Source organism: Lutra lutra, chromosome 12, assembly GCF_902655055.1.
Source record: "Lutra lutra chromosome 12, mLutLut1.2, whole genome shotgun sequence".
In the NCBI taxonomy this organism is placed as follows: Eukaryota; Metazoa; Chordata; class Mammalia; order Carnivora; family Mustelidae; genus Lutra; species Lutra lutra.
This window is the reverse complement of record NC_062289.1, coordinates 74225017-74243208: the sequence shown is the minus strand read 5'-3', so window position 1 is coordinate 74243208 and position 18192 is coordinate 74225017. Positions and strand designations below refer to the sequence as shown.

General features: G+C 42.1%; 2 protein-coding genes across 7 annotated transcripts in view; one reads left to right on the top strand and one right to left on the bottom strand.

The window, feature by feature from the left end:
* Positions 1-18192, bottom strand: part of TTC28 (tetratricopeptide repeat domain 28) — a 638777-nt gene that overhangs the window by 142164 nt on the left and 478421 nt on the right. The gene's annotated exons all lie outside the window — the stretch shown is intronic.
* Positions 15709-16648, top strand: LOC125082315 (MICOS complex subunit MIC26-like). The gene has a single exon (XM_047697795.1). It carries the CDS (start codon positions 15759-15761, stop codon positions 16353-16355), a length of 597 nt encoding a protein of 198 aa, XP_047553751.1. The 5' UTR covers positions 15709-15758; the 3' UTR covers positions 16356-16648.

Genomic DNA, 18192 nt, shown 5'->3' with positions numbered 1-18192 from the left:
TTTAGTGCTATAAATTTCCCTCTCAACACTACTTTAGTTGATTCCCACAAATTCTGACATATTTTCATTTTCATTCAGTTCATGCATTTTTTTTTTCATTTTCCTAAAGTCTTTCGCTTTAACCCATTTGTCATTTAATAGTGCATTTAGTTTCCAAGTGTTTGGAGATTTTCAACCTACCTTTCTTTTATTGATTTCTAGTATAATTCTGTTATGGCCAGAGAACATATTCAGATTTCAATTATTTTACATTCGTTGAAGTTTGTTTTATGGCTCAGGATATGGTCTACCTTGTTATATGTTCTGTGGGTGCCTGAAAAGAATGTATTCTGCTATTGCCGCATGTAGTGTTCTATAAATGTTAGATCCTGTCGGTTGATAGTGTTGTTGAGTTCTTCCATATGTATTCTTGCTGTTAGGAGAATCCTTTGTATTTACCTGTATTGCTTTTATCATGTTTTTCCTTCCTAATGTTACAGAATTCCTTCCTTCAGCATTTTCTTTCTGTTAAGAGCACTTCCTTTGGCCATTCTTCTAGAGTAAGTCTGCTGGGGAGAAATTCTCTTAGTTTTCCTTCAACTAAGAATGTATTAACTTCCATTTTCACTGGCTACAGAATTCTGGGTTGAAATAATTCTTCTCTCAGGATTTGAAAAATGTTATGCCACTTCCTCTGACCTCCATGGTTTCCAATAATTTCATTGTCATTTGAATTGTTTTTCCCCTATAGGTAATGTGTTGTTTGCCTCTGGTAGCTTTCAGGGTTTTTTCCTTTGTATTTAGTTTTCTGAAGTTTGACAAGGATGTGCCTTGGTGTAAATTTTTTACGATTTGTCCTGTTGAAGTTTGTTCAGCTTCTTTAATCTGTAAAATCACATTTCCTGCTGGTTTGGGGGAATTTTCAGCCACTATTTCTACATGTTCTTTTTTAGTTATCTGGGACTCAAATAACACAAATGTCAGATCTTTCCTTATAGTCCCATGTGAGAGTCCCTGAGGTGCTATTTATTTTTTTTTTTTCTCAGTCTATTTCTTTTCTCTCTCTTTTTTTCCCACTCTATTTTCTCTATTGCGCAGACCGGGTAATTTCCATTGTTCTATCTTCAAGTTTATTGATTTTTTTTTCCTTTGTCCTCTCCATTCTGCTGTAGAGCCCATCTGTTGAGCTTTTATTTCAGTCACTGTATTTTTTAGTTCTAAAAATTTCCATTTGGTTCTTCTTTATACCTTCTATTTATTTGCTGAAACTCTTCATTTTTTCCATTTGTTTCAAGTATGTTCACAATTGCTCATTAAAGCATTTTTGTGATGTTTGCTTTAAAATCTTTGTTAAATAATTCCAACATCTGTTTTGTCTTGGCATTAGCATCTACTAGTTGTCTTTCCTCATTAAGTTTGACATCTTCCTGGTTCTTGGGATGATGAGTGAGTTTCAATTGAAACTCCATCTTTTTGGATATTGTTAAGATTCTGCATCTTATTTCAACCTTGTGTCTTGATAGAAAAGACAGGAGTAACACCTTGTCACTGCTGGATGGGGGCAGGTCTCTCCACTTAGCTTCTGTTGAGGGAACTCATTAATATAGAGTTCATTCCCTTGTTGTTCTCTGGGCCCTGAAGTCCCTAGCTGGTCTACCCTCTTCTCTCTACATTTCTGAGTGTTGTTTGTTTTACATATCCAGGATTTTTAGTTTTATTTGAGAGGATGGAAGAGGCATTTCTTGTTTGCTGGATGGGCGTGGAAGTTTAGGCCACCACTGATATTACTCTGGCTGGGAAGGGTAGGATGGCCTCTACTGATACCATGAGAGTGGGGTGACCTTGTTTCTATTCTCTAGCTGAGAGGTGGTAGACATCTTGACTCTCCAGTAAGCCTTCAGAGAAGAGACAGGAGGGGTACCTTGTTACTGCTGGGTGTGGGTGTAAGTACAGACTCAACATGTGTTACCCAATGACTTGGGGATGCAAGGGAATAGTGGCCTCATTACCACTGATTAGTGATGAAAGGTTTGACTCTCTACTATGTCTCTCTGACACCACCCCAGGAAGGGGAGGGGAGAAAACATGGCTGCCACCAGGTATGAGTGGCAATCTAGGGTCCTTACATGGCTTCTGCTCTTACAGAGATGGGGGCGGGAGATGAAAGTTTCAGCTGGTAGGGACAAAATTTCTGGCTTCTCACTTGTCTTCTCTGGCACTACCCCAGCAGGTGAGTCGGGGTGTCCTGTTATAGTCTGGCAAGGATAAAAATTTCAGGCTCTCCACTTAGCCTTTGTTGATGTGGGTGCAGCCACAATTCTTCCTTCCTGTGGTATTTGGCTGGAGTACAGCAGATTGTCTAAAAGTTTTCTGTCTTGGTAGATGGGAGTTTTTGGCTGAAGAGTAAGCTTTTCTCATGGTTTTTTGTTGTTGTTGTTGGGTTTTTTTTTTTTTTTTTTTTTTTTTTTGCGAGTCATCTGCACCCATTGGTGTTTCCAGGTTGCTGGTTTCTGCACTGTCCAGTCAGGGATATACGAAGCAAAAAGGAGACCAGGGAACTCACCATCATGTTGTTTCTTGCGTCCTGAGGTCCCTAGCTCATCTGCCTTCTTCCCTCTACCTTTCTGAGAGAGAAAGCTATGTTTGTTTTACATAGAATGTTTGTTTTACATAGAATATCTAGAGTTTTTAGTCCTCCCTAGTGGAAGAAATAGGAAAATTATGTCTATTTCATTTTCCTAGAAATGGAAGTTAGACTTCCTAAGCAAGTCATTTCACCTCCCGAATAAAGAATTAATGTGCCCAGTGCTCAACCAAGGGGGAGCTCAGTAAGTGATGACTAAAGCAAATCAAATGAAATTGAAATGTCTTAAAATGAAGACAGTTTCATAATGCCTTGGGATGAAGAGAAGTTAAGAGTGAATCAGTTCATGCTACTCAGTGTGTGTATTTGATTTCCAGTATGACTTCCTTTAAAAAGAAAAAATAGCTATAATTAGAAAACCTTACCTTTTACATTTGAAAAAAAATGCTTATTCACATTATAAAAGGATTCTTTACCAAATATGCACGATGGCTTATTAAATCCATTAATGAGCTAAATTTTAAAAATTTACTCTCCTGATGATGTATTCCCAGTTTCTGCTAAGCAGAGTTCATGTTGAAAAGTCGAACCCCAGGACTAAGAGGAACTCTAGAAGCCAAGCCAAGTCCCAGGAAAGGTGTCAGGAGGGGCAGACAGGGTGAGGAGTTCAAGGAAAGGAAGCTTCAGGAAAAGTTTAGAAGATCCCTGGATACTTTAGCAAAAGAAGTTTATTAGAAAGGTGGAGGGGGTGGTGATAGAGGTGGGGGAAGAAGCCAGATGTAGGGTGGCTGCAAAGTAAATGGGATTTTAGGAGACAGACAAGCTGAGAGGAAGAGGACTGAAGAGATGAAGCCAGGTTTGAAAGGGAAGGGGAGGAAATACAGGCATTTACACTGCACAGCTGCTGCTATTACTACACTAAGTGTTATCAGTCATTTCAAAAGAGAGATCAAAAAGCCTTAAGAACAGAATAGATATGTGGAGTAAATACAATGAAGAAATCATTCCAAAATTGATTACTCTTTTAACTATATCTGAGACTGATCGGAATATACTATAAAGCTGTGCTCCTCAAACTATTCTGCGAAGGGCCAGTTCGGGGACTTTTTGCCTTTTACAGTCTGTTGCCCATTACTACTGTTGTAAAATGCAATCAAACATCACAGCAATGGCCAGCCTCTATCAAGGTTTTGAAACGCTTACTGTTGCTTTCTTTCCTTATCTTCTCTGGGGCAGGGAAGAGAAAAGTCACCTACCGGCTCCCACCCTTGCTCAGGGCAGCACTGCTCCCAAAGGCCAGGCACAGGCTGCACAGACCTGGGATTCAAGACCTGACTTCTCAATTGAGCTCCAGATGTCCAGGGAAACATCTAACAGGAGGGCATTCTGTTTCCGTGCCCCTGCTTGTAGTAATCAGGGCAGGCGAGGTTATGCTGTCACAGAGAACACTCCAGTCGCAGAAGTTCGCCGCGTGACTGTTCCTTGTTCACTCTGGATGTCCAAGGTGAGTCAGCGGGAGGCTCTGTTCTGCACTCCCCCCCCCCATCCCCGCCTCAGTGGCTGTGGCAGGAAAACAGACACTGAGGAACTACAGGGGCATTTTCCACGGCCGCATATTTTAGTAGCTAGAAGCAGTCACCTAGCCTCGCCAGGGAAGCTGGGGATATGCTTGTCCCTTCAGCCATAAGCAACACAGAGAAAGGTCTGTCCAGGTTCTCCTGGGAAACAGCTCATACAGAGCTGCTTCTCTCTTCCCTCGATCTAGTGTGTTGGGCTAGGAGGGCACAGAAAGGGCCAGGAGACCCTTACTTAGCCAGTATTTTCTTGGCTATCGCTGCCCTTTGTTCAGGCATTCAAATGCTGACCCCATTTGTGGGAGTCTTATGTAAGTTTTTGGGAGCCTCTGGGGAGAGACCTACCCATTGCACAATCTCTGATGCAGGAACCCTCTTTCGGGTCCCACACATAGACTTACACCCCGCAGTCTCATGCTGCTGGGGTTTGCTCAACCAAAAGAAGCCCTCTTGGGAGGGGTTCTGGAGAGTTGTCTTAAGCTAACTTGTATACCCTTTGGTCCACAGGAAATCTGTGTGTGTGTGTGACTTGCCAAATAGGAGAGTGCCAGTTCTCTGCTACTGGCCCATCTCCACCCTTCTCCTCTCCCTCTCAGGAAGACACAAAGGGCGGGACAGCAAATTCACTACATAATCAGACATCTGTTTGAAGAATATGCCTCCCATTCCTACAAGTACCTCAGAGGCAATGAGTAGTTCTCCTGGCGGCCCCTCTTGGTTTGAGGGGGGAATACCACCTCTTTCCTCCACAAGGAGACGAAGTTTAAGCATTCCTGCAACGTGGCACTGACTCCCCCCACCCCATTGTGAGTGACCCAAGTGGGAGAGAGCCAGGCAGAATCTGTATCTTTCTTATGACTTGGCCTCAGAGGTCATATAGCCTCCCTTCTGTCATATTCTATTGGTTAGAAGGGCATCTTTAATGGCCCACACTCAAGGGAAGGAGAATTAGACTCGCCTTTTTGAGGGAAAGAATGTCAGGGAAATTGTATTTTAAAATCACCACACTCCTAAACCCTCTCTCACTCAGTCTGTGGAATGAACTAGAGTATCAACCAGGCAGACTCTGAAGCAAACAAATGTCTGACACAGAAATCATTATAATCTCAAGATATTGTAAAAAGCTGTCAGAACTCCACTTTTATAAATGTTTAATAATGGGTAAAGGGATGAACTGCTAGACTCTTGGGAAATGGGATCCAAAAATCTTCAAATGGTCCAATAAATCTCTTTCTGCCACAAATTTTTAAAAAACACTGAGCAAATGTTTACAAGTATTTGCACAAGGGAAGCTTTAATAACTAATAAAATAAGAGGGTTGAAAGTGTGAGATTCTGTATCTTTCCTCCTACCCAGGATCACCATCAAGATGCCCATCCTGGCAGAAGCCCATCTCTCCATCTGCATGGATGATCGAAGAAGAAAACAATCCAGGAACACACTGCTGTTTAGAATCGTAATGATGTAGTCGAGGCAGCTGTGGCTTTAATAGCCTGGGAAAAACCTGAGGCTTATCCAGGCCAAACGACTGGCCCAGAGATAACCCAGCGGGGAGGACAGGAGAGACCCTGTGCCCCTCTGACTCCCCAGCCTGAGCTCCGAATCACTAGGTGGCGTTGCCTCTCCTGAACACCAAGACAAAACTTCAATATGCAGGAAAGATCTGAGGTGGTTTTTATTCCATTAAAAGGAAATCAATATCGTTGAACTGAACTCAAAGATACAAACAAAAATAGAGGACAGTCCAAATGAACAAAGAATAACAATGACCACTAGCTCTCAAAATACAGACACTTAAAAAGACAAACATAAGCATGAATCACGAGGCTCCAAATTTTCCTGCTAACAACTAGGATTCTAGAACAACTACTTTCATCCTGAGTTGGGGTGGGGGTAGAAGGGGGTGGGAAAGATGATGGGGTGGCATTGAGGGCACTGAGAGAGATGCAGTGTCGTCAACATGCTACCCAAACAGACACCTTTAATGAAAGCGTTCTGAGGGTCTTATGTTGTGCTAGGGGGTACAATCGAAACTCATTAAGCCTGGGGCCAGGCCTTCAAGGAGTGCACGGCCTAAAGGGAGAAGAGACATGAAAGAACTAAGAACACCACACCGTGATACGTGAAACAACAGAAAATAAAACACGATTATATGAAATGAGCACCTCCCTCCAGTACCCGCTGAGCTCCCGCTTCTGTGGTCCAGTCACAAGTCACAGAGAGGACAGTGAGGAGGATAAACGCGCAGACACAAGGACAGGTTGGCCTTAATCACTGTTCTTATTTCAATTAAAGATGTTTTAATCAGGACTGCTTTTAGAAATACGAAACTGTCAAAAATTCAAAGGCTTTCCACTGCAGGAGGGAGATTAAGTAGAGTAAGCCTGATACAAGGAAGGAAAATAAAACAGAAACCCATTTGCTGGGGCATTAGAAACACCAGGCTTTCATACTGCTTAGCCACGAACCAGCTCTGTGATTTAAATCCCTCAACTTCTCTGAGCTGTCATTTAGTTTTGTTCCGTTTTGCTTTTCTAAACATTAAAGGGATTGGATTATACAATCACCACAGTCCCTCTCCAGCTCTAAAATGTGTGATCCTAGTGTTCAAGGAAAGTCTCTTTCCCCTTCTAGGTACCATCTCTCCCCACATGGTTCTCTGGCTTCACGCCCCAAGCCAAACCTCCTTTTTCTCCTCTCCTGCCTTACCTCATACTAATGACCAGGATCACAGCACCCACCCAGGTGATTTCTGTAGAAGGATCTGCCACGGGTCAGCGGCAACCACACTAAGGAAGGTAGCCTGAAGCCCACCTTAGCGGCCCAGGGGAAACTTGCTCATGGGTTTGGATCTGGGTACAGTCCTGGCTTCTTGGGCGATCTCAGGCACGTAAATTCCCTGTCCTACTGGTTAAATGGGTCCGCCTTGACTTTCTACAGGATTGTTGATTGGGACAAAATGAAGTGATGCATAAAGCACTGCACAGATACAGAGTATTGTACTGATGACCATGACAGTTGAATGCTCCAGATTCAGGGCTCCTTTGGCCAGAAGTCTGGCCAGGGCAGAGCCATGTGCTGTACTGCTCCCGGAGAGGAAACTTGACGTAAAACAGACACAGCCTCATGGCTGATGGGCTTCTGAATCTCTCCCCAGAGCAGCTAGTGGCTCTAGAACTAATAAGGTCCCAGCAGACTCTTTCTCTAAAGAAGCTTTTAATGTTACCGTGAGCTGACAGCAATGCTGTCCACATCAATCCCACTCAGATCACAGTCTCCTGAACACACCACATTGGAAATTCTAAGTGTGGAACTTTTCTGTCACTTCCCACTTAGGTCAATATTCATGCCACCCACTGTCCCACATAAAGTTCCAAGAAGTTAAGATCTCTATCTGTTAAAATTGACTTCTAGACTCCGCAAAAGAGTTTCATGGGACTGTGGGCATTTAAGGTAACTAAGGTTTCTATCCATAGGGTTGAAATTTCAAGAAATGGCCAAGTTCATATAATTTTCCTCTCAATGAAGGAAAAGATTAATTACATGTAGAACTAAATATAATTATTTTTTATAACTCCCTTGGATATTTATGCATATAAATCCACAAATCAGAAATAAGTGGGTTTTTTCAGATCAGATTTCTGAGTCTTGAATTTTTACTCGGAAAATACGGTTCCTGTAAATATTATAAACTCTGGGTTAACCAGCACAGTCAGAGAATATAAAACTGTATTTAATTTTTAAATGCAAAAAGAAAAAGAGGAGGAGGACTCACAAGACGAAGAAGGAAACTATCGATAAACAGCAAATACATCCATGTAAGCAGAGAGGTCCAACAGCAAGCACAACGATGGAAATCGAACCCAAGTTTGGCTCGCTCTGAAGCGCACTCTGGGCTTCCTTTAGCTCTCGGCTCAACCGTCACCTCCTCACAGAGGCCTTCCTTGACCTCACTCCCTAAAATATCCCAGCCGGCATCCCGACTCCCTCCTTCCTCTCTATCCTCCTGCTGTTCTTTTTTCTCCCCTCTCCCAGATTTTCCTTCATAACATTTATGTATTTATTTAAAAACTGTGTCTCCTGTGCTAGAGTGTAAGCAAGGAATTCTGTTTTATTCACGGCTTTATCCACAATGCTTATAGTAGTGCTCGAGACAGGGTGCTCACTAAAGACAAAATAAACAAATGAATAAAAAATCCCAAGGTCTGCATTTTTGGGTCACATCTCCCTGGAGGCTAAGTCTCACTCTGTCACATCTCACTGGAGGTAAGAAAGAGGTTATGTACATTCATATATACGTCCTACTTCATAGTTCTGTCCATATTCTGGCTGATATGATGAAAGTAAAGGTTCAAACTGAGTGTGGAGACAATACATCGGTATTTTTACTAAGAGATGAGAGTAGCTCTTTGTCAGGGGCAGCTCTCAGTCCTACAAATCAGAGGACACCCTTACAACTGTAGCAACACGCGCTGGTCCACACAGCATGTATGTCCTTTCTATCCACTCAGTAAAAATAATATACAGACTCTTTTCATGAAGAGTCTAAGAATTTGGCCAGATGACTTTTATCTCATTTTTGCCATATGAAGGACAATTTAATACCATACAAACCTCCCAGATTCTTCACAGAGTTGGTTCCATAACCACTAAACCTCTTCTGACTCACCAACAAAAGCCACATCAACATGAGAGCAAGGGATGCGTTTCTTACACGAAAACAGTCTCTTCAGTACTTCTGAAGTGACTGCAATTTTTGGTCCATTTAAATGACTTCGCATTTAAAGTAGGCTCTGTTTCCAGATCTTTCTGAAAGAGTTGGAAGATATACCTAATAAAAATGCATTTCAACAAAAAGGAATTAAACAGATTAGGGAGCTTTGGGGTCATCTGGGCTTATGTGAGATTTATCTTTGACTAGCCTATCAGGCATTCACCCCAGGAAGATAAAATTTTAAGAAGAAAGTGATGGCTCCAAGGGTACATCATCAGGGCACACACCTACTTTATTCAGACAGGGTAAGTGGCCAATTAGTTGATTCCCTGATCATGTATACCTTTAACATAACAGATACTCTGAGATCTGAATCACATACCCAGGATTGAGCAATGTGGCCCAAAAGAGAGGGGTGAAGCATGTCTGTGGAGGGGAAGGTTGGGGGGCAGGGGATATGCTCTTCTTCCTGATACCCATGAGCAGAATGCTGTTGCACAGACCCATTTTGTGTTTTTATAATTACCCAAATTCTCTTCCTTTGTCAGAATTCATTCTCAGTAACAGCTTGAGCAATGTAGCAATCATGCTCCGAAATGACTTGTAAACCACAGACACAAATATTTGGGCCAAGAATGTGGAATCCATTGCTGTCACATTCCATTATTTCTGGTGCAGCAATTCACTAACATTTTGGAATCTAGATCATAAATTATGCAGAGCCTCAGCAAAAGAGCTGAGGACACAAACTGCTATAATAAAATTCCTGTTACTGGAGCCATAAAAACAGAACAAAGGAAAGGCAAAGAAGAAAAATCAGGGTTGGACTTTGCTGACATTCCTTGTCCACCATTGTCAATGGTTTGACATAATGAAAATGTAACATTTGGGAAACCATCAGAGAAGCCAAAAATGATAAGATGGGCATGCTGTCATTCATAAACACCACTACCATAAGATTCTCCAGAATGAAGTGCGTTTTTGGAGGAAAGTGTGAATGTTGACATAAATTAGAGTGCTTAAGTGTACAACAGAGCCATCTGTACATTTTTCGTGAATCTCAAAGAGTGTGAAATGTCCTTCAACCATGGCACCTGAGCAGTGGTCAAATCTTCTGGTGGGGTGTATTATAAGATATCAGAGGAAGAAAAGCTCAGTGTCACCATGTAATCTGGAGCAAGTCGCTTCTCCTCACTGTGGAAACTGAGTGAATGGCAGAGCTGGAGCTAAATCCCTTCACACCCAACCCACTGGTTTTATATCACATAAATGAAGCCTCAATTGTGATAGGTGTTCAAAATTATTTGGTAGGCCCAGAGATGGATAAATAAGTCGATATATGGCTAAATAGCTAAATGGACACATGAATAAAAAAATAAAACCATCCTCTGTGTGTTTAGAGTCCAAAAAAGTCAAAGAGAACACAACTTTTGAATACTTCAGAAATAAAGCCAGAGAGATCATACTTAGCAAACATTGTTAATCTGACTCCAAGAATTTTTTTTTTTTTAACTATAACTTTGTCTTGGAGAGCATTAGTGTTTGTGTATGAGTGTGTGTGTGTCCCCAAAAGAACGAGCGTGAGAACGAGCACGGGTCAACATGTTTCTCAAACAGACTGCTATCATCTGACAACATGTAGTTTGACTGCCTTCTTCAACGTGCAGCATAATGAGGGAGAACAAGGAAGCTGAAGAGGCCAAAGGCCCTAACACAGAGACGGACCAAGAGTCGGGCGTACACTCTCCAAGCGCACCACTGCTTCTGCAATTATTCCAAACATATTTAGAAGAAAACAAAATGCTTTTCAAGATCACAGAGAAGGTCTGAAATGTTAAGACAGGAAAAGGGGCTCAGTACAAGTTAAAACCATATAAGGGAAGAAAGTTATTTTTTCACCAGCACAGGAGGAAACTTTTCTTCTAGCAAATCCCACAGCGCAAAAGGAACTAGCTCCAATCATCTGTCTAGGTCAGGAATCTTCAAATCTTCCACGAAGAAGAACTACTTTAAATTTCCCCAGAGCCTTGACATCACTCAGGGGGAAGAAAGAGTGGGAGTACAGAGGAGAGAAGGAAAGGGCCTAGTGGTGCCAGCGGTGCCCCGAGGCAGGGGGAGGTCTCAACGTGATAGCAGCCAGGATTTCCTGAGCCTGTACTGTGTGCCAGGCATGGTGCAAAGCACTTCACCTTCACGGTCTCATTGCATCCTCGCAGGCGCTGCGTCTGGACCCCCATCCAGGAGATTCTATTCTTAATTTCATTTTGCAGATGAGGGAATTGAAATCTGAAGAACTTCTCTAACTTTCCCAAAGCCACACGTTCATAAATGGCAGAGTGAGGATTCCAACCCAGGCCAGTCCCGTCTGACACCAAGACTCAGGCTGCTGGGTCTCCTGGCTGCCACAGTCTCTCTGCCCTCTGAGAATCCCAGGAAGCTGGGGCTTTCTCAGGCTTCCTAGCGGAAGATGGTTTAGAAACCTACCAGGTATGCCTTCGAATTCTTTCAAGGCCATGATCTGAGATCACTGGTCAGAGTTTTTAAAAATCTGGGTTCATCATTACAAAACAATTGGCAGCTGTGTCTTTCTTTGGTAAAAGGCTTCTGGGAAGCCAAAATTGCTGTGCTATGGTCATTCCTTACCCAAGTCTGCATTTTAACATCCAGCTAATTGAGATGAGTGGAGACATCTGTAAGCTTATTTTTAAAAGAGACAAATCTCTTGTAGTGTAACAACAGCAGTACCATGCAGTGAGTGCTTGCTATGTGCTAAGCACTACTCATCAATTCACTCGGCATCAAAGATTAACAAGCAGAGAGCTCAGCACGGGGAATACCAATGCGTCAGAAGGGGAGCCTGCCGCCCCCCCCACAAGGGCTTGCAGCCAGAAGGGAGAGACAGGCCAGGATGCCACCCAGCAGGGCAGTTAGCAGGCTCCCCGCCTGTTGGGCACAGAGCACTGCAAGCGTGTGGAAGTGGACCTGTGGAAGCTTCTTAGAAGAGGTGGGTGTCTCCTCCTCACAACACCTCAGGATGGAACCTGAGAGCCAGAAGGATGAAGTGATGCAAAAGGTACACAGCACTGAAATGGGCTGACCCAGGTTTACCTCACTTCAAAACCACGCTCTGCCCATCACTGGCTGTGGCCTCACAGGAAAATATCCCCACTAAAGCTTGTGGGTGCCCTTATCTTAGAGGGGAGAAGCTGGACAAACAAACAAAATACATTAACTTCAGGATTCTCAGTAGAGTCATATTGATGGGACTCTTGTTTGTTCAGTACCTAACAGCCCTCAAAACATTGTTGTCACAGTCACATTTTCATTTTGAGCTTACTAACCATTTGAGGAAGAACAAATATGTGGCCTTTTCTTAGGTCAGAAAACTGAGGCTCAGAAGAAGTGGTTTGTGAAAGGTAAGGTTCAGAGCTCTGGTTTGGGCTTTCAAACGTCAAACTCCTAGTCCAGCCATCTCTGAGTCACAGGACCTTAGCTTGTCAGATCTGCTTGAGTTTTTCCTTCCTTGGTATCCAAAACTGATCACCCTACCCCAAAGATCAGTGAGCCGCGGCAGCAACACTAGAATCTGGGGTGAGTTCTCCCTAGTCAATGTTTTGATTTGGATTTTTTCCATGGGCCTCTTTTATTTGAAGTGTTTCTTGTCAGAAGGATGTAAGCCAGTGACAACAAGAGTTTCTCAGGCAGAGATAAGAGAGATCTGAAGGAGGAGTGACATCACCAAGATGGCAGAGTAGGAGACCACAGCCTCTGTCCCCGGCAAAGATCAACAATGAGGCAGCTGTCTGTGAACAAAACAGCTCTGGAAGAGCTCTGGAGTCCGCTTAAGAAACTTCAGCAACACAGTCGGACAAAAAACTTGAGAATAATCACACGAAAAGGAAAAGAGGAATAACTTCAATTTGCCTGCATCATCCCGTTCCCCAAACCAGCATCACTCAGTGCCAAGAGGGAACTTTCCAAATTGAACTTTCTCCCTCCCCTGAGAAAAAAAGAATAGGATAAGCAACTAGCTTCGCAGCCTTCTGGTGTACCACACGATGTCTCTGCTTCAGTTTAACCCCACGTAGAGACCAGCAAAGCAGGACACCTACAGAGAAGGCGAGGAACGAGGAAGAAAAGTAGGGGCTACCCACATCAGCCACATAGCCACACTGTGAACTGCTGGGTAGAAGGTTGTGGAGCTTTCGCCATTGAAGAGACCAATGGCCAGCATAGCCACTGCAAACCACCTCCAGATTTCACCGGTTTTCACCCCAAACCTATTCATGTTTGCTGATGCCAGCCATCTGATTGTTCAGTACCTAACAGCCCTCCCCACCCCTCCGTGGAGCCTGGGAATGGCACAGGAAGCCAGCCCAGCCCTCTGCGGCTGTGCAAGTGCAAAACAACAGCCGACACCCCTGCCCCTGACCCCCTCTCCTTTATGGGCATGTGGAGGACTATCAGACCACACCCCTGCAACTGACCCCGCCCCCCCCACAGGCATGGACAGCACTATGCCCTCCAGTCATCCACGGGCCTGCCCCTGGCCCGACCCCCATTCCCGGCCTCCACTGCCACGCACACAAGCAGAGAAGGGCTGTGCAGCCATGATTGAACACACTCATATGTAAATAGATTACAGTCTCCAATCAAAAGGCACAGACTGGTTGAATGGGTGGAAAAGAAAAAGAGAAGTCCCAACTATAGGCTGCCAGATAACAAACTAACTTCAGCCTCAAGGACACAGAGAGGCTCAAAGTGAAGGGACAAAAAGAGATATGCCAAGCACATGGAAACCCAAATAGACTTATAGCACATAAAATAGACTTCTAGGTAAAAAACTGTAATAAGGGCCGCCTAGGTGGCTCAGTGGATTAAGCCTCTGCCTTCAGCTAGGGTCATGATCTCAGGGTCCTGGGATCAAGCCCCGCATAGGGCTCTCTGCTCAGCAGGGAGCCTGCTTCTCCCTCTCTCCCTTTGCCTGCCTCTCTGCCTACCTGCAAACTCTCTGTCAAATAAATAAATAAAATATTTTTTAAACTATAATAAAAGACAAAGAGCCTCATTATATAATAATAAAAAGGTCTATTTATCAAAAGGATATAACAATTATAAATGTCTATGTATCCAACATAGGAGCACCTAAACTGACATCTGAAGGGAGTAATAGACAATACAATAAAAGTAGGGACTTCAAGGCCTCACTTTCAAGAACAGATAGGTCACCCCGACCAGAAAATCAGTAAGGGAGTATTGGACTTACATAACACTTTAGACCAAACGAACTTAACAGACATCTACAGAACACGCATCCAACAGCAGAAGAATACAACACATTCTTCTCAAGCACACATGGAACATTCTCCAGGATAGATCATGTGTTAGTTAGGTCAGAAAACAAGTCTCAGCAAATTTTAAAATTGAAATTATACCAAATATTTTTTCTGACCACAATGGTATGAAACTCAGAAATCAATCACAGGAGGAAACTGGAAATTTCAAAATTATGTGAAAATTAACACCCCCTTGCACAAACCACTGGTCAAAGAAGAAATTTTAAAAATATCTTGAAACAAATGAAAGTGCAAACACAACATACCATAACTCATGGAAATTTGTAAAGGTGATACTAAGAGGGAAATTTATAGTGATAAGTGCCTACATAAGAAAAAAGAAAGCTCTCAAATAAATAATCTAACTACACCTCAACAAACTAGATAAACAAGAACAAACTAAGCAGTGTGTTAGCAGAAGGAAGTTAGCAGAAGGAAGTTAGCAGAAGGAAGGAAATAACAAAGACAACCCAAGGAGAAATCAAAGAAATAGAGAATAGAAAAGCAACAGAAAAGATTAGTGAAACTAACAACTGTTTTTTTTTCTTTTAAAGATAAAGAAAACTGACAAACCTTTAGCTAGACTTATCAAGAAAAAGAGAGAGAGAGGACCCAGATAAATAAAATTTTAAATAAAAAGGAAACATCACAACTGATACCACAGAAAGACAAAAGATCATAAAACGCTACACTTGTATGCCAGCAAATTCGGCAACCTGAAAGAAAGATAAATTCCTGGAAACATACAACCTACCAAGATTGAATCATGAAGTAATACAAAATCTGAACAGAACAATAACAAGAGATTGAATCGGAATCAAAAACCTCTCAGTAAAGAAAAGCTCCAACTAGGTGGCTTCATGGGTGAACTATATCAAACATTTAAAGAAGAATTAATGTTGGAGCGCCTGGGTGGCTCCGTGGGTTAAAGCCTCTGCTTTCGGCTCAGGTCATGATCCCAGTATCCTGGGATCGAGCCCCGCATCGGGCTCTCTGCTCAGCAAGGAGCCTGCTTCCTCCCCTCTCTCTGCCTGCCTCTCTGCCTGCTTGTGATCTCTGTCTGTCAAATAAATAAATAAATAAATAAAATCTTAAAAAAAAGAATTAATGTTAATTCTTCTCAAACTCTTCTAAAAAAAAAAAAAAAACTGAAAAGGAGGAAACACTCCAAAACTCATTTTACATAGTCAGCATTATCCCGATACCAAAGCTGGATAAGGATACTACAAGAAAACAAAACTACAGGCCAATATCCCTGATGAGCATACATGCAAAAATTCTCAACAAAATATTAGCAAACTGAATCTTACAGCATTTTAAAAGAATTATACACCATGATCAAGTGGGATGTACTTCTGGGATGTTGCAGATCAAAAATATAATATATCGTTAACATAATGAAAGAGAAAAATCATATGATCATTTCAGTAAATGAAGAAAGAGCATTTAACAAAATGCAACATTCTTCTATGATAAAAAACTCTCAACTAACTGGGTATAGAAAGAACATATGTGGTAGTGGGCGGGGCCGAGGCCGGGGTCACCCCGCCGGAGCCACCTCTGCCAGCAACATGTTCAAGGTAATTCAGAGGGCTGTGGGGCCGGCCAGCCTGAGTCTGCTCACCTTCAAAGTCTATGCGTCACCTAAAAAGGACTCACCTCACAAAGCTTCTGTGAAGGTTAATGAGCTTTCACTCTACTCGGTTCCCGAGGGTCAGTCTAAATATGTGGAAGAGCCAAGGACCCCACTTGAGGAAAGCATTTCACATCTCCGACATTATTGCGAGCCGTATACAAGTTGGTGTCAGGAAATGTACTCCCAAACTAAGCCCAAGATGCAGAGCTTGGTTCAATGGGGGTTAGGCAGCTATGAATATCTCCAAAATGCACCTCCTGGATTTTTTCCAAGACTTGGTGTTATCGGTTTTGCTGGCATTGTTGGACTTCTTTTGGCTAGAGGCTCAAAAGTAAAGAAGCTGGTATATCCGCCTGGATTCATGGGACTTGCTGCCTCTCTTTATTACCCACAACAAGCCATCATATTTGTCCAGGTCAGTGGGGAGAAATTATATGACTGGGGTTTACGAGGATACATAGTCATAGAAGATTTGTGGAAGGAGAACTTTCAAAAGCCAGGAAATGTGAAGAATTCACCTGGAAATAAATAGAATGCTGCATGCTCTGCCCATTTTAATCAGTTATAGGTAAACATTGGAAACTCCATGCGGTAAACCAATATTTCTACAGAAAAATGGCAGAGAAGTCAGTACCGAATGTAGTAAATTGGCTTTCTTCTTCAGGATAAACTATGCTAGGCTTCTTTGTTATCTTGGGTGATACCATACTACAAGTGGACTAATTGGAAATCCTTTCACCTAGAGAGAATGTCTAGCCTTAGAACTCATTCTCATGTTGCTATTTATGTACATAATTAAAATTCCAAATTAAAAAAAAAAAAAAAGAAAGAACATATGTCAGCATAATAAAGGTCATAAATGACAAGCCCACAGCTAACATCTTACTCAAGAGTGAAAGCCTGAAAGCTTTTGCTCTGAGATCAGGAACAAGACAAGCATGCCTACTCTCACCACTGCTATTCAACATAGTATTAGAAATCTTAGCCAGAGCAAGTAGGTAGGCAATCAATCAATCAATCGATCAATAATAAAAGGCATCCAATTCAGAAAGGAAAAAGTAAAATTGTCTCTTTGCTAATGACATGATTAGGATAACGAAAATCAAAAAAACTGTTAGGCCTAATAAATGAATTCAGTAGAGTTTCAGCGTACAAAATCAATATATAAAAATCAGTTGCATTTCTATATCCTAAAAATGAACTATCTTTAAGGAAAAAAAAAAAAAAGATGGGGCACCTGGCTGGCTCAGTCAGTCAAGTGTTTGTGCCAAGGGGTCTCAGCTCAGGTCATGATCTCAGGGTCCTGAGATTGCAGCACGAGTCAGGCTCCACGCTCAGCGTGGAGGCTGCTTGGGATTCTTTCTCCCTCTCCCTCTGGCTCTCCCAACACCTTCTCCTCTCAAAAAAAAAAAAAAGAAGAAGAAAGAAAGAAAAAGAAAAGGAAAAAGAGAAAAGAAAAAGAAATTGAAGAAAATACAAATAAATTGACAGGTATCATGCATTCATAGATTGGAAGAGTTGATATTGTTCAAATGTCCACACTACTCAACATCATCTATCATGTCAGTATAATTCCTATCAAAATTCAAATGACATTTTGCAGAGAAATAAAAAAAGCGACCCTAAAATTCATAAGGAACCACCAAAAAAACTCCTGAATAGCCAAAGCAATCTTGAGAAAGAACACAGCTAGTGGCATCACACTTTCTGGTTTCAAACTATATTACAGAACTGTAATAATCATAACAGTATGGTCTTGTCATAAAAATGGACACATAGACCAATGGAACAGAATTGAGAGCCCAGAAATAAACCCATGCAAATGTGGCCAACTAATATTTGACAAGGGAACCAAGATTACTTAATAGGGAAAGGACAGTTTGCTCAATAAATGGTGTTGAGAAAACTGAATATCCACATGCAAGAGAATGAAATTGGACCCCTCCTATCTTACACCACTCACAGATTTTAAGTGAAAATAGGTTAAGGATTTTTAAAAAATATTTTATTTATTTATTTGACAGAGAGAGATCGCAAGCAGGCAGAGAGGCAGGCAGAGAGAGGAGAGGAGGAAGCAGGCTCCCGCTGAGCAGAGAGCCCGATGTGGGGCTTGATCCCAGGACCCTGAGATCATGACCTGAGCCGCTGAGCCACCCAGGGACCCTTAGGTTAAGGATTTAAATATAAAATCTGAAACCATAAAATTCCTAGAAGGAAACATTGGGGAAAAGCTCCTTAACATCAGTCTTGGCAATGATTACTTTGGATATGATACCAAAAGTGTAAATAACAAAAGCAAGAATGAACAAGTGGTACTACATTAACCTAAAAAGCTTCTACACAGCAAAAGAAAAAATAAACAAAATGAA